Below are 27,355 nucleotides of genomic sequence, written 5' to 3' on the forward strand. Positions count from 1 at the left end.
GTTGACTGTTGCTTCTCCAATGTACCTTTTAAAGGAATTTTCCTCTGGCTCGCAAACCACTCAGGGATTTTGGAACTTTAAAATGTGAGGGCTGTCTCACTCTACGGCTTCTCTAAGTTGATCTTCCCCGTTTATAAATCTCTTTGAAAAAATACAGTTTTCCAGATGCCCAGGTTTTTCATCTTGACCTACTTGCAATGGTGTTTAAAAACCACATGGTTTTAAAATAACGCTTCTCCCACCCCTTCTTGGTCTTTAATTTGAACGGGCCATGCCATTCATTTTCTCAGCTTTTCCATTGCACTGTGGTCTTGAGATTTTCTTTCTCATCTAATACGATGACTCTTTTGTTGCTTCTTTGGCCCTGCTCTTGACCCTTAAGACGCAGTCTCATTTTTGTCTTCACTTGTGTTTCTCCCTAGCCCCTTACAGTGCTCGACGGTCTGAGACGCTTATGTCAAAGGATGGGGTTAAGTTCAGACTCAGAGATCCCGTTCAAGCTTCTACCTTTAACATTGTTCCCTGCTTTTCGGGTAACTAGGGCAGTGTAGACATGCCTCACCTGAAATGAGAGCAGCACCTGGCTTGTAGCAGGCATTTAGAAAATACTGGTAAATGAATGAATTTATCTCATAACAACCCCATGAGCATCCATGAACCAGGAAGTGTGAATTAAGACACCTAAGAACAAGAAAGGCCAGCCACCTCTAGGTCTAAAGCCCCTTGGATTTTATCAAAGATCTTGTGGAAACGTGATGGAGAACCTTCTCCTGATGTGTATATGGAATATTTGTAAAGGCATAAAGGAAATCTAGGCCAAATTACTCAACAAGGATTTAGAAAAGGGTACAAAGTTATGTACGAATTTCTTAGCACAGAAGCTTTGCTTCCCTCACACATGAAAGCAAAATCTTCCTAAGCTAGAATACCTAGATAGGCTCTCTGTGTTATGGATTTTTTAAAATCTCCCATGGAGTATATATATTAGATGGTTAATAATTGCTGAGTGAGCATATGGGTTGACAAACTGAATGTCTAGCAGAAGTGTGGAGGCATTGAACCTGAGTAGACAGCATGAGGGAAGAGAAAAGACTGAGAATTGGAATCCTGGCTGTTCCTCTCCCTGGCTGTGTGATCTGAGATATGTGTCCTAACTTCTCTGAGCTTCTGTTTCCTGTTCTACAAAATGGGAATATATATCTATATTTATGCCATCAGATTTCATTGAGGGACATTATAATAAACACGAAGCTAGTGTTTACTGCACCTCACAAGTGTCCTCTCCTGGGTGAAGGTATTGCTATGAGACCTCAGTTCTGTGGTCCTAAAAAAACATTGGTTTGTTTGGCTCTTAGAGATGGAGTGAAGTATGTAACTGATGACATTTCCCTTTTTGCATTCGCTTCTAGAGAACTTGGAACTAGATTTTCAGCCTGCTTCTAGCCAAATACGCAGTCTTAACTGTGGACTTGAAGGATTAAAGCCCCCCTGCCATTATCTTGTCTTACCTAGGCGTGGCTCTCCTCCTTAACAATTACATGATTTTATTCATTTAATTCTTACGCTTGGGTGTAACTTTGTAAGCTGGCTCAAATTGTTTTTGGAACAAGGCTTGGTGAGGGAGGAAGAAGGAAGGAAGGATGGGAGGAAGGGAGGATGAGTGGATGGAAGGAAAGGAAGAAAACATTTTTTAAAAAAGGGAGGGAGACAGAGAGAGGCAGAGAACAAAAGGAAAGGAGAGGAGTGAGGAAGGCAAGAAAGTCAGATAGCCATTGCCTGTCCCTGAGGGTTATTGTGCTGTGTAAATATTTGCTTATTACAGCTAAGTTCTGTGCAGTTTTACCTTCCTTCAGAGAACCCAGTGAACCTTTTTAGATACATGAGGCAACTAATAAAATTATTATTGATAATAAAACATATTTTTAGAGGAATTGAAATAGCAACAGTATCTAATTCTCTGATTTTCTTTTTTAAATGTTTATTTTTAAGAGAGAGAGAGAGAGTGTGCATAATCAAGGGAGGGACAGAGAGAGAGGGAGACACAAATCTGAAGCAGGCTCCAGGCCCTGAGTTGTCAGCCCAGAGCCCGACGCAGGGCTTGAACTCACGGACCTCAAGATCATGACCTGAGCCCCAGTCGGATGATTGACCGACTGAGCCACCCAGGCACCTCTAAGCCTTTGACTTTCAAATCATGCTCCCTGGAGTTCCTACTGGTACATAAGCTCACAGGAAGTGGGATAGTAGAGGCAGGGGAACATTTGAATTTCTTCAGCCAACGCCTCTCAGAGTTGTTATTTTGTCTTGTTTGCTTCAATCTACATGTAAAGCTTCTGTTAACAAAGGATTTGGGGGGAAACCAAAGTTTGACGCCACCAATATGTGTACATAACAAAAGAGTAAGTTGGTGGATAAGCCAAATTGAGCGTAAGGCATTTTTGAACTATAGATCTAAGTGTTAAGCTTGCTTCCCTTTTTATGTGGTTGTTGATTGGTTGGCACTGAGAACAAGTATAGCACTATAAAATGCTGTGAAAACATAGAAAAGGAAATTCATTTAAAGTAATATCCTGTAACAAATGTGAAATATGTTTTTTAAATGTTTGTTTATTTTTGAGAGAGAGAGAGAGAGAGAGAGAGAGAGAGAGAGCAGGGCAGGGGCAGGGAGAGAGGGAGACAGAGAATCGCAAGCAGGCTCCACAGTGTCCGTGGCAGAGCCGGATGTTGGGCTCAGTCCCATGAACCATGAGATCATGACCTGAGCTGAAATCAAGAGTCAGACGCTTAACTGACTGAGCCACCCAGGCATTTCACAGATGTAACATATTTGCAAAACATCAGTAACTTCACTGAAATGCTCAAATTATAATTACATGTAAAAATACCCCATCATCCGCACTCCCACCCTGCTTATGCCTTCACCACCAGGAAATCCATCAAGCTTTAGTGGAACTGCAATTTGAAATATTCTGGTGTGGATTAGCTAGGGGAATGGAGAATATAATCCGTTTTCTGTTTCATTCTCTTTCTACCCACTAGAGGGCAGCAATAAAGCACAGGGAAGGGGAAATTAACTCCAGCGCTGGCATTTAAGTTTCCCAGCAAGACTAGCCTTTCCGAAAACAAGAACACCTAGAAAGTCCCTGAGATTCCCACATATGAATTATTAGAGGGTCAGGTTCCCTTCCCCTTTCCCTCAATATTGAGAGAACTTTGAAAACTCCCTTTGAAGTTATAAAAGTTACCTGTTGGCTTGGCCAAACATACTAATTGTAAATGTGAACATGACATCATCTCTAAAAAAGGCATTTATGTAAAAGTTAAGTGTTATAGTTGTATATTTCCATGCAGCACACGACTCCAAGACTTAGTGATTTACCACAACAGCCATTTTACCGTATCTCTCGATTCTGTTCACTGGGCACAGCTGGGTGGTTTTTCTGTTTTGTGTGATTTGACGGGGGACCGTGGACATCTAGGGTCTCAAATTAGCTGGAATGTCCAAAGTGGCCTACTCCGTGTGTGATTGTAAAAGATCCGCGTGTAGAATTTCTGGTGCCTGGCGGTTGAGGCTAGCTGTCAGCTGGGAGCCCAGCAGGGACAGGTGAGCAGAGTACCCGGTCCTTCGTTGGCTTCTTCATGCGGGTTGGACATCTCAGAGCATGGCACTTGGTTTCCAAGAGGGAATATCCTAAGACTGAGCATTCCCAAAGGAAGGAGCCAGAAGGTTCCAGTCCCAGACATGGCTCCTGCTGCCTCCTCAATGGTCAAAGCAGACACAGGGTCAGCCCAGGTTCAAGGGGGAGGGAATCAGCTCCGGCTCCTGATGTGGAACAGTCTGTAGACCCAGGGAGAGGAGGGAGTGGCGAGGGCCAATTGGAGGCCACGTGGACGGTTAAGAATAAGGGAAGATATGGAGACATATGGGGAAGATATGTATAAATCGTGAGGGATACGGAGGGATATTTTCTTCATTTGATAAATGGAAATTGCTGCTTACTGTGGTACTTTAAGAGTTAAGATGCACGGAAGTCATTCCTTATGTTCTTCTCCTTCCTCAGATCTGTTGCCGAAAGCAATAAAAATGGCCAGAGGATCAGTGTCCGATGAAGAAATGATGGAGCTCAGAGAAGCTTTTGCCAAAGTTGGTGAGCAGGCCTGCAGCTCGAGTCACATGATTCTCTTCTTTGCTGAGTAGCTTCAGGACAGATTCAGTGAATCGGTAACACGAGCCAAATAGCGGAAGTGAAAGGAATACAGCGGTATTGGTTAGAGGAGCTGAGGGAACTTAATTTTGAAACATCTGCTTTAGGAAGATGGCTTCTTTCTCTATCAAAACATGGAATATGGACCCTCTCACCCCTGCCGCTTTTCTCATATTCTTATCTGGTCTGATTTCCTTGGTTTCCTTTGTTTTTCTGCTATTCCATACTCTGGCTTTGTATCTCTAAGCTTGTGATGTATTTTCCCGTCTCTTTCTGTAAAAGTCTCTTCAGATTCTGTTGCCAGAACCTCTGCTGTGACGTTATGACTCGTGGATGTTGGAAGTGACGCTAGTGCCCCTCCCCGGTAGAAACAGGCCTCTTGCGAGACTCCGACTCTCGCATGGGGTCAGGCTGCAACCCCCTAATGATTGCCCCTCCAGCCCACTCACCTCCCGTCTCGCCTTCCCCCACCTCTTTATCCTGTTTCCTGAACTGCCCTGAAACTTCAAGTCCTCTCTTGCCTTGCAGATACCGATGGCAATGGGTACATCAGCTGCAACGAGTTGAATGATTTGTTCAAGGCTGCTTGCCTGCCTCTGCCTGGGTACAAAGTGAGAGAAATTACAGAAAACCTGATGGCTACAGGTGATCTGGACCAGGATGGGAGGATCAGCTTTGATGAGTTTATCAAGGTGGGTACGAGGCAGGACGCACGGAGATGCGTTTGAAGCTTGGAGCCTCAACCTGAGAAATATCCAGAAATGGATTCCCACCCTCCCCGCCTCACTATTACATATTCTTCCCTTTGGGATTCTCTTGATCACAGATAGGGTTTCTAAAGATACATTCCATTTTTGCAGGTTTTCCATGGCCTGAAAAGCACAGAGGTTGCCAAGACCTTTAGGAAGGCGATCAACAAGAAGGAAGGCATCTGTGCAATCGGTGGTACTTCGGAGCAGTCCAGCGTCGGCACCCAGCACTCGTATTCAGGTGCGCTGTCCCAGCGGAAGTGGGGAGGGTGCTGGCACGAGGAGAGACTGGGGGTAGCGGGAGAGGGAGCCATATGGAAAGGATCCGTGCCTTCTGGGGCTCCACCTTCTAAACTCGGTGTGAAACCTAAGGGGTGCAAACCGACACAGAAGCCAACGCGAGTGTATTGACTACTGCCTGTTTCCCTGTGGTTGGCGGGCTAATTCCAGGGACGTGATGGGGGAGGAGCAAACCTAGTTCTAGGTAGAGTCCAATACCAAGTAATCTCAACAGCATTGAAAGAATACATTGAATGGAAACCAATTTGACAATAAACTTCATATATTGAAAGAAAAATACATTGAGGCTGGAGGGTATTATGCTAAATGAAATTAGTCAGTCAGAGAAAGACAAATGTCACATGACTTCACTCATACGAGGACTTTAAGAGACAAAACAGATGAACATAAGGGAAGGGAAACAAAAATAATATAAAAACAGGGAGCGGGACAAAATGTCACAGAGTCATAAACATGGAGAACAAACAGAGGGTTAATGGGCTGTGGGAGGGGGGCTGGGCTAAATGGGGAAGGGGCACTAAGGAATCTACTCCTGAAATCCTTGTCGCACTATATGCTAATTTGGATGTAAATTTTAAAAAATTAAATAAATAAATAAATACATACATAAATAATACATTGAGGCTGCCAGAATTCCTTTATAAATCTTTTGGATAAAATGAACTATTCAGGCTTGTATCTCCTCCACGCTTCATGATTATTCTCAATGCCCACTGATGGGTCACGAATATTATGTTTTTACTGATTTGGAAGGAAGCTGTGTATTTATTTTACAGGCTGCCATCCAACAGCCCTAATGGAAACTATTAAAAATTCAAACGGTACAGTAATCCAACGAATCCCAAACTGAGTTCTTTAACACGTTAGTGGATCTTAAAGATAAGTTCATGGTTAAGTACCATTTGTGATCGTGAAGGCAGTGTTTAACCTTTTACTTTTAAATACAGAAATCATATAAATATGCATTATGAATATTCAAGACAATGAAGACTCGAACTTTGGTGACTCGGGATTCTTCTGTGTTTCCAGTGACACACAATTTGGGAAACACCGTACTGGGCTGTAAGGCATAGCGTGAGGTTTCATTAAAACTTCTGAAATCAACTTCTGGCAGCTTTATTGATAAGAAAGAAAGATTATATCACACAGGATTTTATTTCATAACAATTATATACAGAAGCTCAAAGATTTTGTAGGGATTATCTGTGATCATCTCACATTTAAATTGGCTGGGCTGAAGGCAGCCGCTGAGTTTTATCCTGTAAGCATTAGATGACATTCATATTTAAATTGTATCTAAATATAAATAAAACATATCTCTAACGTTTACAAATATAGTTACATGTTATATATCTATTATATCTAATATATAATAATTAGATATTATTAAATCTGCTTGCCATATGTTTAATGACTTGGAGTGAATAGAGGTCCTGTGCCTGGTCCCCAAGTCACTGAGATTTTTCAGCGTCAATCAACGTAAGATGATAGGATAAGGGACCAGATAGCATCTCAATGGCTCTCCTGGGCATGGCAATCTGAGATCCATGTACATAATTTTATGTCAGATTTTCACTTTGCAAATAAGCCATTTTTATCATTTACTTGCAGAGGAAGAGAAGTTTGCCTTTGTCAACTGGATAAACAAAGCCCTGGAAAATGACCCCGACTGTCGACATGTTATCCCAATGAATCCAAACACAAATGATCTCTTCAGTGCCGTGGGAGATGGCATTGTCCTTTGGTAAATAACGCTTCCTTCTTGGTTTCTAAGACCTTCCTGGAATTTTCTGGAATACCGGCAGTTGATTGTCTTTATCCTAGGCCAGCGTCCTTTGGCGCTCAGCGGGACTTGAAATGCTTTCTGCACTTGCACTTGGCAGGTCCCGGAAAGCAAACTAATTTCAAAAGCAACTTATAACGAGACACGTAAAGCTGCTGTTGCTTGGTTGGAGGGGAGGGATGCACAGTATGCAGACAAACACAGGTGGAGATACAATAATACAAGGTCAAAAGCAATTACTTTTGGAACATATGCCACTTGGCTTCATCTGAAAGTACCTAGATTCAGCATAGCAGCGTGATGATTGAAGCAACCCAGTGCCAGTCCTTATGCAGAGACTTTTGAGTGGTACGTACAAACACGCAATTCAAATGCTGAGGACACCTGGAAAAAGAGGAATGCATTCTGTTTGCGGAAGACCTCTACAACAATTGGTCCTCATGGTGTCTTTGAAATATTTCTGTAGCTCTTGCTTTAGCAGCTTCTAATGCCATTGTAAGACACCGTATTAATGAAAGAAAGGGCTTGGAATAGCCAATCCCAGGTGAGCTCAGGAGTTGAAGGGAAGGATGGATGGGCAAGATTTAAAACCCCCTCTTCCCTGCTCTAAGCAGGGCAATTCTGCTTTTGGTATTTTATTTATTAGAGTTCACCATGAGATTTCATTTTTAAAAATTTCAACTGCCAAAAAAAAAAAAAAGACATACAAAATGTAGGCAGGAGCAAATCCTAATTCCTTCGGTTGGCCCACAAAGCACCCCATCATCTTCCCTCAGTCTCCTGCTAGCTTTACCTCCCAAGACCCCCATGACTCAGGGACCCAGCGTGGGACACTGAGTGAATGGCTGCGGGAATGGCTACATCAGCAACCATACTTACTCTTCCCCGTACACGTCCTGCTCATAACTGTAACTGTGGCTTTGCCTTTTATTCTCCTTTTTAAGAATGCCTTTCCATGGGGGTGCCTTGGTGGCTCAGTTGGTTAAGCATCTGACTCTTGGTTTTGGCTTAGGTCACGATCTCATGGTTCGTGAGATCAAGCCCCACGTCGGGCTCTGTGCTGACAGTGCAGAGCCGGCTTGGGATTCTGTCTGTCTCTCCCTGTCTCTCTCTGTCCCTTCGCTGTTCACACACACTCTACCTGAAAATAAACATATTCTAAAAAAAAAAAAAAAAAAAGAATGCCCTTCCCATCATATCCTCCTATGGAAATCCATTTACCATGATAGTTTTTGGTCTATTCCAATCCTCCGGTGGTCTCTCCCTTCAATGGATTCTTAAAGCGCATATTCGTGGTACTTTGGGAGCCATCATAATGTTCTTCTTTTGGACTGTTGGGTAACTTTTCATATCGATATATTTTGTCTCCATAATTGGACCATAAGCTTTTCAAGAGCAAGGTTACCTTATACTTTCTGAACCACCCCTCCCTCCTACCATTTCCCAAGGCTTCTAGTTCACCAACAGCTTCAGATTTTTCAAATAATAATTTAGGGGTTGGTTTTGCCTGAATCGCAGTAAAGTATCTTTTATTTAAATATATGGAAACAGACACACACACACACACACACACACATGACAAACTTACGGAAATACATCTTTAAAGGCCACCCCAAAAAAAGGCAGTTGCATAAAAATTGTTAGGAAAAAATGTTAATGCTGATTTCTCATTAGACACAAATAGCCAGGGTCAAGTTTACAAGTCTTTGAATTTGTTGTTGTTCCTTTGGATTTGGTTTTTCAACTTCGTTTCTTTAAATAAAGTGGAGGTGACCTAAGGAAATGTATTTTTTATGCTCCACTGAAGTTGTTAAATGAATGCTAAATGAGTCAAATCAGTTTTTCATAAATAATAACTGCTCACTGCAGATGTCTGATCAATATATTAGACACTTCCCTGGGTGAAATTTCTCCAGCATTGATACAACAGTGGGTGTAACAGGTACAGCAGAGTATAAAACATTTTATCATCCACTTAATTAAAAGTATAGAGTTCCACCAAGTGTCAGATAGAAATTTCGACATTACATGAGCTCAGAAGTGTATAGATGGTCATTTATATAGTGGGGACAATTTTCACAGCTGAGAAAGCAAAGCACTCCTGGTGAATTTGCCTTGGCTTTCTACCCAGAATTTCCTAATATGCTAAAGAAACCAGGATGATTTCGCAGCTTGTTAGGTACATGAATAAAGCGGGGTCCTTATTGCCTGCCTCAGTATATTAGTATGACTTCAGGAACATTAACCTTTCCCATAGATAGTGTGAATCTAGTCAAAATCGCATAACTGATTTGATATCGAAACACTGGGTCACACGAATTATATCGTGGTCTTACGTGCTTCTGGTATTGCTAGAATTCAAATTCAATATTACTGGACTCTGTCATTCGGAAGCCAGCTTTCTTTAATTTAATTGTTTCTTTCTCAGTAAAATGATCAACCTCTCAGTGCCAGACACAATTGATGAAAGAACAATCAACAAAAAGAAACTCACCCCCTTCACCATTCAGGTAGGTCTTCTCTCCGTTACCGAACTATAGGATTGTGTTTGGGATGCGTGAGCCCCGGAACTGCAGAGTCAGCCTTTTCCGGGGGCTTGGCCATTATTCCAGAACTCAGGTTTGCGGCTGGTGATTTGTCATGACTAGCGGGACAGAGAAAGACGTTTTGTTTTTGTCTTTCATTAACAGAGCAGGGGGGCCGGGGAGGGGGACCATTGGTGGGACATTAGCAGTAGTGGCCGGGCGTCGTTTGTTTTGGCAATTATGAATACAATTCACATTGGCTAAAGTTTCAACTCAGACTTTCCCTAGCAGTTTATCTTTGAGCTGATGCCAAACATGCAGCATTTTAGCTGAAAAGATAAGCCTTTCTAAGAATTGAAGGGCTGAGAGACGGGAAATGCTCTGGCAGCCTCCCAGTGGTATTGGCCACGGCCACTGGTGTGATAAATATAACCTGGTTTTATGCCTTCAATTTGTGAATTAACTGGAACGGTAACCAGTGGTTAAGTAAGCCGTATTTCTATGTTCTGTCCCAACGTTTTAACATTATTGTGATTCTCTCGTTCTGGAACCGTGTCTCACTACTTAAATCATGAACAATATATTATGCCGTTTGGCGTAAGCAACGCCGTGTACTTTTAACATGCGAGGGGTAACCAAAGTGAGAACGATGATTAACCATATATGAACGTGCTTACTGTTAAATTTAACCTTGAGGTTAAATTTTAATCTTGGCCATAAATAGAAACGGTGTTTTTATTCATCATTTGAGCTCTCCACCAAGGCAAAACCCCACTTTATTCCCCCCCCAATAGTTCCAAGTCACCGGTAGCCTGTGTTTCGTTTTTAGTTTGTCATAAAAACGACTTCTGTACATCCCTACCTCAAAATCTTCTCCTTTGCGGACCCAAGAAGAGGATATAGATTCTAGGCTGAAAATGTCATTGATTCTATTCCAACCGTGTTTGAGATACATCACGTGTGTTGTTGCTAGTTCTAAGAACGGGTGGTCTAGGGGCGCCTGGGTGGCTCAGTCGGTTGAGCGGCTGACTTCGGCTCAGGTCACGATCTCACAGTCCGTGAGTTTGAGCCCCGCGTCGGGCTCTGTGCTGACAGCTCAGAGCCTAGAGCCTGTTTCGGATTCTGTGTCTCCCTCTCTCTGACCCTCCCCTGTTCATGCTCTGTCTCTCTCTGTCTCAAAAATAAATATATGTTAAAAAAAAATTAAAAAAAAAAAAAGAACAGGTGGTCTATATTTGTATGTGTGCATGTGTGTGTGAGTGTGTGTAGGTGTATGTGTACTTAAGGTCCCTAGTATTATGGATACTCAGTAAATTGTCTTAGTGAACACCACTCTCTCTTTCCCAGGAATTTGATTTTTATCTTTTTCATTCCCTTAATACCCAATCTGAAAGTCAAAAAGCTGTTTTGTTACTCTCTTTTATGACCTTGATTTACATCAACACTTGTGCTATTAATGATAGCCAGTGACAAGACAATGACCACCCTCAAAGGTACCCCTCTCTGTCTGGCCCAGTGGGGATGTTGAGTGGGTAGGCTCCATCACAGGGCAAAATAGAAAAATGGAACACTCTTTAGTTTCCTCCGGCCCAGGGTGGGCCTTCAACTCAGGGAGCCGGTTTGATTGAACAGACACCGCTTATAAGCCCAGTGCCTGGGTTTCTCTGAAAGATTTCCTCTTTCAGGTGTTACTGCTTTTTTTCGATGTTAAAGTCTAGTGAAGACCAGGCCTCTAGACCTGTGAACTTTCCAGAAGCAAAACATTGTTGTCGACCGTTTTGCCATCTGCAAAGTCAAAACTGAAATTTGTACAACTTTCCTCCCTCAGGAGAATCTGAACCTGGCTCTGAATTCTGCCTCAGCCATTGGATGCCACGTGGTTAACATCGGGGCTGAGGACTTGAAGGAGGGGAAGCCTTACCTGGTCCTGGGACTTCTGTGGCAGGTCATCAAGATTGGGTTGTTTGCGGACATCGAACTCAGCAGAAATGAAGGTATGAACTAAGCCACAGATGTTATTAATGGCGTGGCTTTTTATTAATGGATGCGTGGGGGGCTGTAGGAGGAAGATGTCAGGAATACTCAAGCCCAGAATCCCCAGTTTTTGAAAACTGTGGTTATATTGAATCTGTTGCATTAATGTAACAGTTTCTGTCCACACTGACCAGGCTTTTTAAAAGGACAGAGCAAAAGCTTTTTAAGACCACAGGCTAATAATAATGCTTGTTTAGAACCTAGAGCTCAGTCTGGCTGTCTGGGATCCAACCTCAAGAGCTTTTCTGGGTTCACTTTGCCTTTAGAATACTTTGTAACAAAATAGACGACTTCTTTTAACTTGTGTTTTATGAAGCAGTTCTCATTCATATACTGCAGTGACAGCACCAGATGAGGAGAAACGTGGTCTTATTTCTTAACCAAGACTGTGGAGGATTGCATTGAGGGTTTCAGAGTTCTCAGCTAAATATTGTAGCTGTCAGTCTTAGCCTGTCTGCTTCGGCACCCTCTCTCATTTAAACAATCACAGCCCCGTTGTTTAGACAGAAGCAGCAGATTGTGATAAGAATAAACTGAGGGTTGATGGGGGGTGGGAGGGAGGGGAAAGTGGGTGATGGGCATTGAGGACGGCACCTGTTGGGATGAGCACTGGGTGTTGTATGGAAACCAATTTGACGATAAATTTCACATTAACATAAAATAAAATAAAAGGATAGGGAAGTATAATCCTCCTGGAAGTAAAGGAGATCCCAAAATTGAATAAAAAAAAAAAGAATCATACAAAAAACAGGGTTACCTTTTAGTTTTCTGGTACAGATCCCAAGAATATGAAATCTGTAGCCAGATTCTAATCTTTAGTTATATATACTTTCTAATTTCTATCTCCAAATCATAATAACCCCTGAAGAATCCTGGGTTGCTATTTTTAGACCAATATATTCAGCATGATATAGAGTAGAAAAAGCAAATAGGAAACTTAGAACCCACGAGAAAGAATATTGATTTGTAAATTATGACCTCAACTGCATTTAGACCTTCTAGCCGAGCAAAACCCATTTATTCAGCAGGGAAAAATAGAGGAAAGAGTTGATTACACTTTTTGAGATGCTAATAATGATTCGAGCGAGCATTTGAAATACAAAACACCTATGGGAATAGCGAGAGGACAGTTGTCATTATTATAAACATTTTTTTAATGTTTACTTATTTTTGACACACACACACACACACACACACACACACACACACACACACAGCATCAGCAGGGGAGGGGCAGAGATAGAGGGAGACACAGAATCCGAAGCAGGCTCTAGGCTCCGAGCTGTCAGCACAGAGTCCCACACGGGGTTCGAACTCACGAACCGCAAGATCGTGACCTGAGCCGAAGTCAGACGCTTAACCGACTGAGCCACCCAGGTGCCCCACAATTGTCATTATTATGAAATCGATCTCTTCAAAGCAAAACTGTTGGCATATTGTGAAACGTGGTCCGATGGAGCCAGAGGAGCGTTCTGAGCCGGTAGTCTTGGTTGTTTCTGCGTCCCTGCCCTGGTGCTCCTAGGCACAGCTTCGACATTCACTGGCGACTTGCCTTTCCCACCTGAAAAATGAGGACAATAGATAAGCTCGCAATACCTTACATTTCTTTTCAGGGAATGATCATAAAGCGTTTATTCCGTGGGACAGGCTTATCAGTACCTTTACCCCAGAGAAATAACATTGCCACGTTGGCTTTCCGGAAGAGCCCAGTGAAAGTTGTAACTGCCCCCCTCAGCTATCCCCTGGATTTATCTTTCTTCGGCTTTTGTCCTTCTTCAGCTCTGATTGCTCTTTTGAGAGAAGGGGAGAGTCTGGAAGACCTGATGAAACTCTCCCCTGAGGAGCTCCTGCTGAGGTGGGCTAATTACCACCTGGAAAACGCAGGCTGCAACAAAATCAGCAACTTCAGTACAGACATCAAGGTAGGAGGCGTGTGCAGGGAAGGGGGATTGGGCGTCAGTGGAGAAAAGGCAAAGACTCGAGGCTACCTTCTGTCACTTCAGAAGCGCTAGGGTTAGTGAGAGGGTGGCTGGTGTCCTGGGAACTGCTCGATCCTGTCCAGGGTCCTTGTGCCGCTCTCCCTTGGGGCCCCACGCAGATCTGTCCAAGGTCCTAGTGACTTGGATGCAGCGGCCTCCAAGGGAGATGGGCCTGTCCGGAGCCAGAATGTCAGCAAGTGGAGGGAGGGAAGGGCGAGAGGTAAGACGGCTTTTCAAGGAGGAGGGTACGTGTAGGACTGTGATGCCTTTCTCATGTTATCAGTGGGAGCATCAGATGAGAAGCCTTTCAAAAAAAAAAATGAGGATTACTCTTCGAATTACGCGAAGAATACCAATCACAGTATCTCGTGCACGCTAGGTACCGTCCTACCTGCTTTATACATGCATTGGCTCATGTGATCCTCACAATAAACCTTTGAGATAAAAATTACTATTTTCTCATTTGACAGATAAGGAGACTGAGGTTAAAGAGAATTTAGGTACATGGTTCAAGTTCGCATAGCTGGGGAACGAGATCAGGATTCAGATCCGGCAGTCACGGGGACTCCATGGCCCCCATCTTTGACCATCGGACTTACTGCCTCTCTAAAACAACTCGCGGATTTCTTGAAAGGTTTTCATTTGCAGAAACCAGAGTGGTTTTTAGAAGCTAATGATCCTGGAAACCATCTGCAATGAGAATTCACCCCAGGGCATGTAGAAGGGCGGGCAGTCCCACAACAGAGATCCAAAGGGGGGAAAGGCTGAGGGAAGCATGCACTGTTTCAAAACTTGGTGAAAAGTTCCACGTCAAGGTGAAGGACAGGTGTTGACATTGAAGACGGATGTGCTGAGGTAGAAAGAGCTTAAGGAGATGTCAGGAAGATCATAAGGCACTCCCTAGTAGTAAACGGTGTGAGATGCTAGGGTGCAGCATGAGAAAAACATTTCAGTCTCCGCCTTCTCAAAAGCTAAAGAATTTTCTCCCAAGAGCTGGAGGAAAGGTCACATGCTCACCAAAAGTCAACCCAGGTTTATATTTCTTTAAGTGACAGCTTCCCCCTGCTGTGGACTCAGTGGCTGCCAGGCCTGGTGCCAGTTAGACTGAAGCTTCTAGATGGGAAGTCCCAGATTCTTTAGGACCTAAGCTAATCATGCAAAATTAATTTTTCTAACTCTACAATTTTCACTAGTTATTAATAGTCTAGCTACCACCAACCAAAGAGGGGTTTAACTGGAGCCGGACAGCAGCATTATCTTCCTTTCGTCCCAACAGTTAAGCTCTGCACCTGTTTCAGCCAGAATTTTCAAGCTTTTCATCCCAAAATTAGGCTGCTTTATCTGAGCCATAAATGTATCTGATTTCCCATCACTAAAAACTGCATTTTTTAGAATAATAACCATTGGAACTAGCAAGCTGAGCATATACAAGGGTTGTGCCTGTGATCAAAGAACAGCTGTATCCCGTCCAAGGTCAGTGCTGTGACGTATGTCAGAGCATCTGGCAACTTTGGGGGGTTTCAATCATACGAAGTCAGCACAGGTGGGGAGAACACCCGCCCCTGAGTGAGTGAGAAAGGTTTATTAGTATATCCAATCTGCTAAAAATTTAGCCGTCTTTTTCAACTTTGTGGTAAACGTTAAATGCACTTGTCGTAGTAATATCTCCTTTTATGTAAAGATTGTTTGTGAATGCTTCAACCTTCTGTCTCTGAAATCTTTCTTTTTCTTTTGCTGATTGTCCATTTAAATGTATTTTTAAACTCTGCTTTAAACTTCTGCTTCCTTTTCCTGTCACTTTTTTTTTTTAAATTAAACCTTAGCTGACTGACTTCTACAGCAATATAAAGGTATATATATTTTTCTGTATACAATTTAATACATATACATAAAGTATTTTTCTCCCCTAAGAACAACAGAGTGGCATTTGCCTCTTTGGATTGCCTTGTGTGTATGTCGTATATTTGTTACACTCCTTTTACAAAGAAAGTCCAATATGGTATGTAAACAGACAAATCGAAAATTCAAATTAGTGAATGTTTCCAGCTTTGTTAATTAAGTTGCATTCTCGAATGACAGTCCAATAAGAAAATAGAATATGTTTGCTTTGGGGAAATTATTGTCGTGCTAAGTATGTAATTAGCTGCGCTGTTTTGAAATTGTAATTTCTTAATTTCTCACAGGACTCAAAAGCTTATTACCACCTGCTTGAACAGGTGGCTCCGAAAGGAGATGAAGAAGGTATTCCCGCTGTTGTTATTGACATGTCAGGACTCAGGGTAAGGCCGTGTCCAAAGTTGCATTTAGAGGACATGATATTGTTGTTGGGAGCTCTGTCGCCCCGCATGACGTTGACTCCGGGGCTCCGCGAGTGGATATCTCTGCATAAAGCCCTGCTAAGGCCGTTAACAACAGTTAATGGTTTGGGATAACAATTGTGGGAAATGGAATCTGAAAATGGACGTTAAGGAAAGAAAGAAACTAATACCAATCCAATGCCACACACTTCTGTATGTGTCTCGTCATTGAATAGCACTCAACAGCACCAAGAGGGATCATTAGGTTCATTTTTAGGTACCTGAGTATTATTTCTAGAAACCAGGGGGATATTTAGGCAGATAAATAAACTATCACTTTGTCATTGAAAAAACTGCGTCTGAGAAGGATTAATTAATATGTCCGAGATCATATATATGACAGATTATTGGAAGTTATTGGACCCAAGGCTGGGGTCCTTTTCCTCTGGTAATAATAAGGAAAGACTACATCAGTGGGGATAATAGGAGAAAAGGGCTGGGTAGGATTGTACGAGTTCTTAGAAGTGTCTAGTTTGAGGATTCTTAAAAACAGTCAACACAGACTTTAGTTTTTCCACCACTTTGGTATTGACCTTGAGAGTTTACCTTATCCATGTTTGTGCCTCATTTGCTATCATTAGAGTTAAGTCCAATCAGTTAACGTTAAAGTTAACACATTTCTGAATGAGGAGCTCGTGAAATGTATCATGTACAGTGTCATCTAATAAAGCATTATATTAAATCAATTTAAGTTCTGTTTTCTGAAAACTGGTGGTTTCATAGACTCTTAAGAATTTTAAGAATGGTGGACCGCATTTTAACGGAACTTTACCTTCTAGTAAGCGTCTACTTACAAAGGACTGAAGATCCTCTAGAACTATTTGAATAGACTTTTAATATATCAAATCCTCAATGAAGTTTACAAAAGCCAAACTGCTCTTATGTCCTTCTCAATGACACTATATAGCTTGTCTATCAGTGACACTATGTCGCTCACCTATCAATGATAACTATGTGGCTCACCTAACTGAGCACATTTTATTTTGTTCGAGTTGCAAGTATACCAACTCAGTTTGGGAAAGGTGGTTACACTAATCAGAAGTTCTTAGTGACAGGTGTAAATGTCTTCGATGAACTGAGAATAGGAGTATAATTTTTGATGATCCCATGAACACTGCTGGTAGACACAATCTCACGGACTCTGTGCAAGCAAATAATAAAAGGAAGCTTAATCACAGAAAATAATTAAGATCAACTTAAATGATAAGATTGTAGACTCTCTTTAAAGACAGGACAACCAAGCATTCATCTGAAGTGGTTCTGTATAGAGATGAGAGATTCAGTTACTCAATTTCTGAGATTCGTTTTACTTGTAACTTGCTGATTTCAGTTTAGGCAAACGTAAGTAATAATACGCTGTGGTTAAGTGTCTATCTGAGGTTAAGCCCTGAGGGTTTCAGTGTGGTTCCCGTTACTGTTTCATGTTCCCTGCCTACTTTGTGCATGGAGGGTCTTGACCCAGCCTTGACATGACCTTTGTCGTTACAGGAGAAGGATGACATCCAGAGGGCAGAATGCATGCTGCAGCAGGCAGAGAGACTGGGCTGCCGGCAGTTTGTCACAGCCACAGACGTTGTTCGAGGGAACCCCAAGTTGAACTTGGCTTTCATCGCCAACCTCTTTAACAGATACCCTGCCCTGCACAAACCAGAGAACCAGGACATCGACTGGGGGGCCCTTGAAGGTAACTGGAAACCTGTCACTTACAGGTTCAGAAAGGCATTCACAATTCTGATTCAAGGGCAGTTTGAAATTACCTGCTAAGCAAATGGGAACCCCTCACATGTTGGGGAAGGTCATCAATTCTCTGGTATATAACAAAGAGAATAAATAGATTAACCAAGTCAATTACAACCTAGCAGAAATAATCAAGTACCATTATGTCACATTCATTATACATAGGCTTCATCCATTACCAGAATTAAATGTTTTACGGAAGACAATGCATTTAATTATAGGATGAAATAAATTCTGAGTTCCAAAAACCTAATTTATGTACTTAATGGACTGAGTGTTAATTCCTGGAGGTAAGAGGTTGCAGTCACTCTTCATCTGAAAATATTTAACTTAATGCTAAGAGGTGTTTAGTGAGGTTTTTGTTTTTGTTTTCTTACTTCAATTTGGATTGGTGGGGGGGGTGGAGAAGAGTAAAGTTTTGAGGCAGCATCTCTGATGGTTGGAATTTGGGGGTTAGTGCCCTAAGATTGAATATGTAACTATAGTCTGGTTCTTTTTTCCATCATGAATTAGTTTCAATATTGAGACCAAAATAAAAAAATCAAGACAAAATTGATATTAAATGAATATCACCAAAGAAAGGAAATCCAGATTTGAAGTATTGATTGTTTTTGTTTTTTGGTTTTTGTTTTTCTCTGCGATGCTTTACCCGAGCTGGATGTGCAAAATCAATCTATTCCAACAGTGGTGCATTTGAATCATTTGATAAATTGTGGTCAGGGGTCCAGGCATTTTGTTGACTACCGAGTACATATATCAAGGCCTCTAATCAGCCACTTCCAGCTGCCTCTAGAACATCCCCATTTGGTCCCTCCGCCATCGCTTGAAATTCAGCATGCTCCAAACAGAATTGATCATCCCCCCAGCCCCCCACCCGCTCCCAGCATCGCCTTTCTGCCCTCCGGCCAGCCCACCCACTCTCCTTTAGAAACTCCATTTTCACTAATCATACCACTTTTTGTCTCCCCAAAACCCTGCTTTGATATTTTCCTCTTCTTCACCTCTAAATCTACTGAATTAGTAAATACTAATAGTTCTTCCTGCAGTATGGCTTGTAGATTGTTTTCCCTTACTGCTTTCTGGGCTCTTATTAAATCATACACCACCCAGTTCAGTAGGTCTTAAGGGCCTGGTCCTCTGTTTATCAAGCACTTGAACGTGCCCATGTGCCAATGGCGCACCCCGTCCCCTCTGCGTATTTAATTTAAATGCACATTGCCTTTCAGTAATTTCGCACACTGCTGCCAGGCACATCACGACACCACCTTCATTATATCTCTGCCCTGCTCAAGAATTTATTACAGTAATAATAATTAAAAAAAAAAGAACCCATAATGACTGGCATTGTTTAATATATCAACCAACATCTGGTAGCTGGCATTCAGAGACCCCCGATTCTGGTTCCAGCCACTAGGCAGCCTTATCTCCACGGAGAACACAGATCCCTGAAAAATGAGTTCCTAATGGTTTTGACGCAGACCTTGCCTGCCACTCCTCTTTGTGTTCCTGTCTACCCCGCCTCCTCTCCCCACCCCTGACTCGTCCCTCAAATCCTCTTTGCTGTCCAGATTCTACTGGTCCTGTAAGTGAAGCTCAGATTCCACTCCCTCCAAACTTAGCCCACGCTGTTCTCTCTCCTTTCCGAGCTCAAGGGGCAAGTGTGTTTGCCTCCCATGTTAGCCGTCTAGCTTGCGTGATCGCACTTTGAGGCCTGAAAGCCTTGTTGACCTTGAAAGAATGTTAGCCTCTTAAGTGGCGGCTCTGAACCGCTTCCCCACACAGGAGCTCGTGCACCACTAATGGATGGTACAGACACACACTCATGGAATTGGAAGAGAGAAAAAAATTAACCGCGTAACAAGTGTCACCCAAATCTATTAAGGTTTATTGAGTAAATTGTCTTCATTCTTCGTTTCGTTTTTCGGATAGCCTCTTGAGTTAAACTTTGATCATAAAAAAGGCCTCTCTTCTTAGGGGCCTGAAAGATAACGGGTCTTCATTAATTTAGGTGAGACAAGAGAAGAGCGGACATTTAGGAACTGGATGAATTCCTTGGGCGTTAACCCTCGAGTCAACCATTTGTACAGGTAAGGATATGTAGGGACTCATCCTGTTTGTTTGTTTTTTTAAACATACAGATCTTTTTTTTTTTAAGTTTATTTATTTTGAGAGAAAGTGAGAACAAGAGGAAGAGGGGCAGAGAGAGAGTGAGTGAGAGAGAGAGAGAGAGAGAGAGAGAGAGAGGATTCCAAAGCAGGCTCCACACTGCCAGCGCAGAGCCTGACACGGGGCCAGAACCCGTGAACCGTGAGATCACGACCTGAGCCAAAACCAGGAGTTGGACGCTTAACCGACTGAGCCGCCCAGGCGCCCCGTGGAGGGACTCATCTTTAATGTGAGACACCGAGACCTTGGAAGATCCCTGGGGTCTCAGATATCTCTGTGCCATGCAGTTGTCTTTCCCAAATGTGTGCATCTTGGTGAGAAGGGGGATGGTCCCAAATGGAGCCGCAGGTGTTGAACCTTCAGCCGAGAAACTTCCATCTACCATCTTTGCTGTGTGTTCCCTAGAAAATCATGAGCCGGCAACCGGACAGATTTACTACATGTTGTAAGCCTGCGCTCCGCTCAGAAGCAGGCGAAACAAACAAACAAAAAAGTTAAGTTCACGGTGATGAAGTTAATGGCGTCTCCCATGCCATTTGTTGAAGCCGCATTTCTTTTCCTGGAGGCAGCGTGTTCCGGCTTACGGGAGCATAGGTAGTCACACCTGGGAGAGACCTTGAGGAAGTTTCTTCAGTTCCTCTGAGTCAGAGTTTCTTCACCTCTAAAGATGGAGCTGCTAATACCAATTTTGCCAGGTTGTCGCAAATGTCCCTTGTGCTGATGTATGAAGAAGTGCCCGCCCACTGCGGGCCCTTACTAAAGGGTGGCGATCTGAGGATCCTTTTCTGTTTGTTTTTGTTCAGCGACTTATCAGATGCCCTGGTCATCTTCCAGCTCTATGAAAAGATTAAAGTCCCTGTTGATTGGAACAGAGTAAACAAACCACCATACCCCAAACTGGGAGGCAACATGAAGAAGGTAAACAGTGACTCTTGCGATGTTCCAACAGGCAGGTGAAGCCATAAGCCTGCAGGAGCACCCTGTGAATACTTGATTAGGGGGCCAAACTTAGATAAGTAATGTTTATCCAGGGATTAAATTATAGTACAGCAATCAGAAGCCTGAATAGTTTCATTACAGTGAGCCCATTATTTCAGTTGATTACTTATTTATAATTCCACGTCGGATGTCTTTAAACATGATGATGTATAAATTCTAATTAAGATAATTAGAGCGAGCAGGACTACAGGGTTGCTCTTCCACCAGCAGGATCCTTATTCTTATTTTCTAAAGAATTAGAGCTTTCTATGGGCAGTTTGACTTGTACAAAGAGTTTGTCTCATGTCAGCACAGCGGGGACACATTGTTGCGTAAAAGCGGAAGTGGGGTTGGCACAAATATTTCTCACCATTTCTTGTCCCTTTGGCTCTTAACGATCCAAGCGTAGCCATGGGAATACCTGTCCCACGTGTCAGCCCGTTACGTGCACGTAAAATGGAGGATCCGGATTTTCTGTGTCCGCCTCCACAAATTCAGTTGCTTTAGGAATATTATGGACAGGTAACTGAGCGTGGCCCTCTGTTTCTGTAGTGTGATACAGCCATGACAGTATTCATAATAATGAATTCATTTTGGTTTTGCACTTGGAGTACACCAGAAATATTTTTTTTTTGGTGGAAGTGAGGGGTTCTAGTTAAGAAAAGATGGAAAATTCTTTGACTAATTAGAATCCCAGAATCGCAGAACCAGGCAAGTCTTGAGAGATCGTTCAGGGTGACAATATTTATTTCATTTTGTGTCTTTATTTTTATTATCTCATCTGGTATGTCTCCTCATAAAGATGGTGGCATTAGAATGTGTTCCTTCTTGCTCGTTAACAGCTTGAGAATTGTAACTATGCAGTGGAGCTGGGGAAGAATCAAGCTAAGTTTTCCCTGGTTGGCATCGGTGGACAAGATCTCAATGAAGGAAATCGTACTCTAACATTAGCCTTGATATGGCAGTTAATGAGAAGGTAATGTAACTCGGGAAGTGGCTTTTTATTGAGGGTATTATCAACCTGGAAAAATACTAGCAAATTTTCAAGAATGTGACACAAACCAGCAAAACTACATTTTAAGCTAAGCTTAAAACCAAAGTTGTGTTTTATTATTTTCCTGTCATTTTTTTTTTCCTGTCAAGTCTTTAAATTTTCTTTCAGGTACTTTGGAACTCTGTTATTAGATTTCTAAATATTTTAGATGGCTTGTCCTTTTAATGAACCACTCCTTTCTCATCATGGCATGACCTTCTTTATTCCTGGTAATATTCTTTTCTTTGAAGTCTACTTTTTCTGATGTTAATATAACTACTCCAGCTTTTTCTTGATTAATTTTAACATGACATATCTTTTTCCAATCTTATTTTTAGATTTGTATAAATAACAAATTATCTTTTAAAGAGGCTTTCAAAATAAGGGGAAAAGGTGCTATACTTACTTAGACATTTGCCATTCCTGGTGCTTTTCTTCTCGTGGTGCAGATCGAGGTTTTCATCTGATATCATTTGCTTTCTATCTGAAATATTTCTAGCAGTGTGAAATCCTCCACTGGTGAGGATGCATTTCAGCTTCCACATGCCTAAAAAGTCTTTATTTCATTTTCATGTTTGAAAGATATTTTCTCTGAGTATGGAATTCTAGGTTGGTAGTTTTTTCTTCCAGTACTTTAAAGATACTGTTCTTTGTCTTCTGGCTTGCATTGTTTCTGCTGATAAATCTGCTGTCATTCTTAACTTCATTCCTTTGTACATAATGTCTTTTTTCTCTGGCATATTTTCAGATTTTCTCTTTATCACTGGTTTCAAGCAAATTGATGATGGTGGGATTTGGTGTTTCTCATGCTTGAGGTTTGTTGAACTTCTTGAAACTGGGGGCTTATAGTTTTCATCAACTGTGGGAAATTTTGGTTTTTATTTCCTCAGGTATGTTTCCTGTACCACCCAGCACAGTTTGTTTTTGAGGGACACATATTTGTCCAAATCCACACATATTTGGTCATTTGAAGTTGTCCCAGGGTTCATTGATACTTTATTCATTTTTCCCCTGTTTCATTTTTCCTCACTACGTTTCATTTGGGATCATTTCTATTGCTTTGTCTTCAAATTCACTGAGCTCTTTCTTCTGCAGTGTCTAATCTTACATTGGTTCCATCCAGTGTGTATAGTTTTTCTTTTTTATCTCAGACATTATAGTTTTCATGTATAAAAATTTGAGGAGGGTCTTTTAGGCATCTCCCGTATCTCTTTCCTCTACCTTCTTGAACATATAGAGCATAATTATAGTAACTGTTGTTTCTAAGTCTGTTTCTATTAATTGATTTTTATCTTCATTATAGGTCATATTTTACTGCTTCTTTGCATGCCTACTAATTTTTTATTGTATGTGAGGCCTTGTGAATTTCACCTTGCTATGGGCTGGATACATCCGTATGCCTTTAAATATTCTTAAATTTTGTCCTGGGATGCAGTTAAGTTACTTAAACACAGTTTGATCCTTTGCAGGCTAACTTAAAAGTTCAATTAGTCTTGAGCTAATTTTGTCTCTCAATACTGAGATAATCTCCTCTGAGTACTGAACTTCAGGTTCCATGTATCATGAGGTTTTAACACTCCAACTGGTGGGAACCAAATTATCTACAGTGCTGTGTGAGTTCCAAGAATCATTCTGCCCCTTCATTTCTGACAGCTCTGGTCCCAGTCTCTGGTAGTTTTCTCACACACATGTGCTGAGTTAACTCACTTTACCCAGCTAAAGACCTGTGGCAAACCCTCTGAAAATGTCTGGAGCTTTCTTTCTAGATGAATCTGTCCTTTCCAGGCAGCTCTCCCCTCTCTGGTATTCTGCCCCACAAATTCCAGGCACCTTGGCTTCCTTGAGGTTTCAGTCCTGTCCTCTCAACTCAGAGGGACTACTGTGCTCTGTTTGGGTTCTCTCTCCCTGCGTTGCAGCCTGGAAACTCTTCGTGTAATACACTGGGATAATCTTAGGTCTCACCAGATTTGCTTTCCTTATTTCAGGGGCAGACTGTTTTGTGCTTCCTGTTATCCATCGTCTGAACAACATTGTTTCATACGTTTTTCATTGTGTTTGGGTGTTTAAGGCAAAAAAGGAAATCTGGTCCCCGTTACCAGCCCATGGCCAGAAGCAGAATTTCCTGTTAGTTCTTCACAGGACAATTTTCGATACCTTTTAGAGTTTAATATAAACTGAATTAATGTGAGAGCCATGTGGCAATGTTATTTGAAGAAGGTAGAATATGATATGTAAGTAGAAAATAAATTATCAGAAAAGTCATCAATTTTTGGTACAAAATCATGAGCCTGGGAAGAATTTAAGAGAGCAAATCTGTAAATATAAAATAGTTTACTTTTAAAATGCTTCACACTTTCCCCCTATACTGATAGCCTGGACCAGGCAGAAGTCTTACAACCCTTAATTAGAACCTATGTTACTGTGGCTTAATTCATTTTCTACCTGGAAGGAAGTTCCAGAGGCCACATGTCACATTACATTATGTCTAACAAGTGAATGACAAAGATAAGGCATGTAGCATCTCTAGGCACTCCAGCTTTATTCCCCAGCCACCGTCTATGGATCCTGATACTCATAATGGCCCCATAAGTATGTCCGTGTGTCCAGGCGATGCCGTATAGTCAGAAATGATCATAACGGAGTTCGCTACCCGATTCACGCGTGCTTTACCTGGTGTAGTGCTCAACTACCCATCTCTAACCCGAGGACTCCTTGAAATTTAAAGGCAGATGTTACAAGGCCCTTCTGGCCCAGAAGACTTCAGAACTAAAGAAACTTCAGCTCCATCTTTGATTTTGCTGCATGCATTTAGAACGTCACTGGAAGTGCCCAAGGGCTGCCCTAACCAGCATATTTTCAAAAACATGCGTGACCTATTTTCGATGGTCTTTCGCGTGTGTTTTTAATTTGTAATAGACTGGCTTCAGCTGCTGATTGCTTTATTTATTTTTTTAATGTTTTATTTATTTTTGAGAGAGAGAGAGACAGAGTGAGCAGGGGAGGGGCAGAAAGAGAGGGAGACAGAATCCCAAGCAGGCTCCATGCTGTCAGCGCCGAGCTTGACGTGGGGTCTGAACTCACGAACCATGAGATCATGACCTGAGCCAAAGGTGGACGCTTAACCAACTGAGCCACCCAGGTGCCCTGATTGCTTTAAAAAACAAAACGAGTCTTTTTAGTTACAATGGTTAAGTTGACTTTTGGGTTTGAATATGAAAATAATCTTTGATATTTTCTGTTTTAATGATAAAAAAAAAAAACTCAGGCCATTGTGAGCTTTATGAGACCTGAAAATCACTTTGTAATAGCATCTTTGTTCTGTACATCTTATAGAAATGTGGCCCGATGCCGTACTTTATGGCTGGTGTACATGTGATAAAATCTAGACTGCAGCTGCTGTCCCACCTGGTTAATAAGTCACATTTCTCCTGAGCCTTTACTACAGCATGGTGCATATAAGAAAGTGGACAGACAAATGCATTTCTGTAGAAGGCGATGAAATGACCGATAATTATGTAAATGCTACCAGAAGGGATTTTTTTTTTCCTCTGTGTGCTACACATTCACAGATCTGTTAAATTTAGAGCTAGTTCTAGCCGGAATTTATTTCATCGGATTGCACAGATGTGCTAATTTGGTCATTTATCTGGCCAATAAATGGCATGTCATTCTCCCCACCCCCCCCCCCCCAAGAACAAATGAGAGATAGATGTGTGCTTAAACCTCCCTTTCCCCTTCAGTAGCCTGGGAATTGTTCTCAGATTAGAAAGCTGGCAAATAGTGTGTGTATAAATTTGGAGACAAAAGCTAGATAGGAGTAAGCTGCCGGCAGACGGCAGTGACAATTAGACTCCAGCAAATGACCAAAGAGGCAGGCCAATGAGGAATTCACCCCAAATCAAACAGGCCGTGGGCAGTGAATTTGGGTTAGGTCCTTGCGAAACAGAACACCAGGGCTTGTCCCTCTGGGTCAGACGTTAAATAAATCAAGCAAGCGTCGGAAGGCAGGAAAGCAAGCCAGTAATCTTCGCAGACCCTCCAGCGCTGCACATGCCCACCTCATCAATCCTCTTGTTGAATCAGGCAGTGGCTGAAGCCAGAGCTCACGGCACCCTTTCGCCGTGACAGAGGGCTTTTCAGCACCACACAGTTTGCAAACACCAGTGATACTGGGATCCTGTCTAGAAGTTCCAGTTCAACATCAAACATGTTTGATGGCGTGGAGGAAGATAATCAGTCTTCCTACCAAGGAAAATCCTAGGCAGACATGGGCCAAATTGATTTTTGTTTCAAATTTTGAATCTACAGTTAGTATTCTGTGGACTGTCCAGAATTGAGACTCTGCCCTAATTCTATCCTTTCTTTTTACCATTTTTACTTCCAGGTGGGTATATGATTCCATTTAAACCGCTATACCTTCCTTGAGGTGGGGGAAAGGCAGTTTTGTACTCAGCAGAACTCTGGGCCACCCTGAGGGGCCATACTCAGACCCCTGACTGCAGTCAGCTGCCTCCCATGATTTTCTGCGCGTCCCTAAGTTTCCTTGTTCCTTGGTGGCTGGCTATTTGTGTTTGCACAGATAGACTTTTGTGTAGAGGTGAGCCTGTGTGTACCACTTCCTTCCCAGCTTCTGTCCACTTAAGGGTGTTGGCAGGGAGGCACCACTTCCTCTGCCTTTCACAATCCTTCCAGCCGGCCTAAGAACCAAATTAACGTGAGACCGCTTAATAGGAGAAAGTCAAATTTAATTTTGTAGGAACAGGAATCCACACAGACATGGAAATTCCAAAGACGGTCAGGCAAAATGAGGTATATACATCCTTCTGAAATAAAGAGAGGGGGTTAGGGGTCTGGGACTTCGGAGGGAAGAAACGCAATTTGCGGGAAGGTGAAAAAAAGTAAATATTTGGGAAACAAATGTTTGGTGGGCCACTCAGAAACAATGGACATGGAGAACTTTGATCAAAAAGAACTTTCTAGTTTCCTCCCAATCTACTGCACCTAGTTCATAGTGTAATGCAATCAATTATCTCTGATGCTGGCCCTCTTCCTGGAGCAGGTCCTCTATCTAAATTTTTTAAGGCACTCCTAGAGGGAGGTAAAGAGCTTTTCCTGAATCTGTTGGGTTTTGATGGCTTTTTAACTCAAAATAATCTGTATGCCCTTGGTCTCTACACTGTCAACAAAGCAGTATGGGCCTCCTGACAAAGGGAAGTGAGAACACATCCCTGAGATGAGTGGAGCCTCCAGCAGATGAGCTCAGTTCGCCCCATGAGGCTGCATATAGACATGACCCGATGAAGCATGAGTTCATCTGCCTTCTCTTACCACGTTCACCCGGCAGAAATTCCTAAATGTTACAGTAAATGCTCGTAAGTCAATACCCCTGCTCACTCTCAGGGAACACGAAGCCACTTGTGCCAAAAACCATCATCTTCATGAACTGATCAAAAACTAGGGCCTTGTTCTAAGAGAGGATCATTTTGAAAAGCTACCTGAGACTTACCCC

At 42.2% G+C, this 27,355-nt stretch overlaps 1 protein-coding gene across 1 annotated transcript in view; it reads left to right on the forward strand.

Annotated features, from left to right (window-relative positions):
• LCP1 (lymphocyte cytosolic protein 1) overlaps positions 1–27,355 on the forward strand; it is a 52,282-nt gene that overhangs the window by 16,365 nt on the left and 8,562 nt on the right. The window contains exons 2-13 of the mRNA XM_042919832.1: positions 4,062–4,148; positions 4,734–4,897; positions 5,066–5,195; positions 6,866–6,998; positions 9,466–9,547; positions 11,391–11,556; positions 13,376–13,518; positions 15,759–15,854; positions 17,421–17,616; positions 19,678–19,756; positions 20,639–20,753; positions 21,656–21,789. Coding sequence (XP_042775766.1) covers positions 4,085–4,148; positions 4,734–4,897; positions 5,066–5,195; positions 6,866–6,998; positions 9,466–9,547; positions 11,391–11,556; positions 13,376–13,518; positions 15,759–15,854; positions 17,421–17,616; positions 19,678–19,756; positions 20,639–20,753; positions 21,656–21,789 — 1,502 coding nt within the window. The 5' untranslated portion in view covers positions 4,062–4,084. The remainder of the gene's footprint in view (positions 1–4,061; positions 4,149–4,733; positions 4,898–5,065; positions 5,196–6,865; positions 6,999–9,465; positions 9,548–11,390; positions 11,557–13,375; positions 13,519–15,758; positions 15,855–17,420; positions 17,617–19,677; positions 19,757–20,638; positions 20,754–21,655; positions 21,790–27,355) is intronic.

The sequence above is a fragment of the Panthera leo genome, chromosome A1 (assembly GCF_018350215.1).
Source record: "Panthera leo isolate Ple1 chromosome A1, P.leo_Ple1_pat1.1, whole genome shotgun sequence".
Lineage (NCBI taxonomy): Eukaryota > Metazoa > Chordata > Mammalia > Carnivora > Felidae > Panthera > Panthera leo.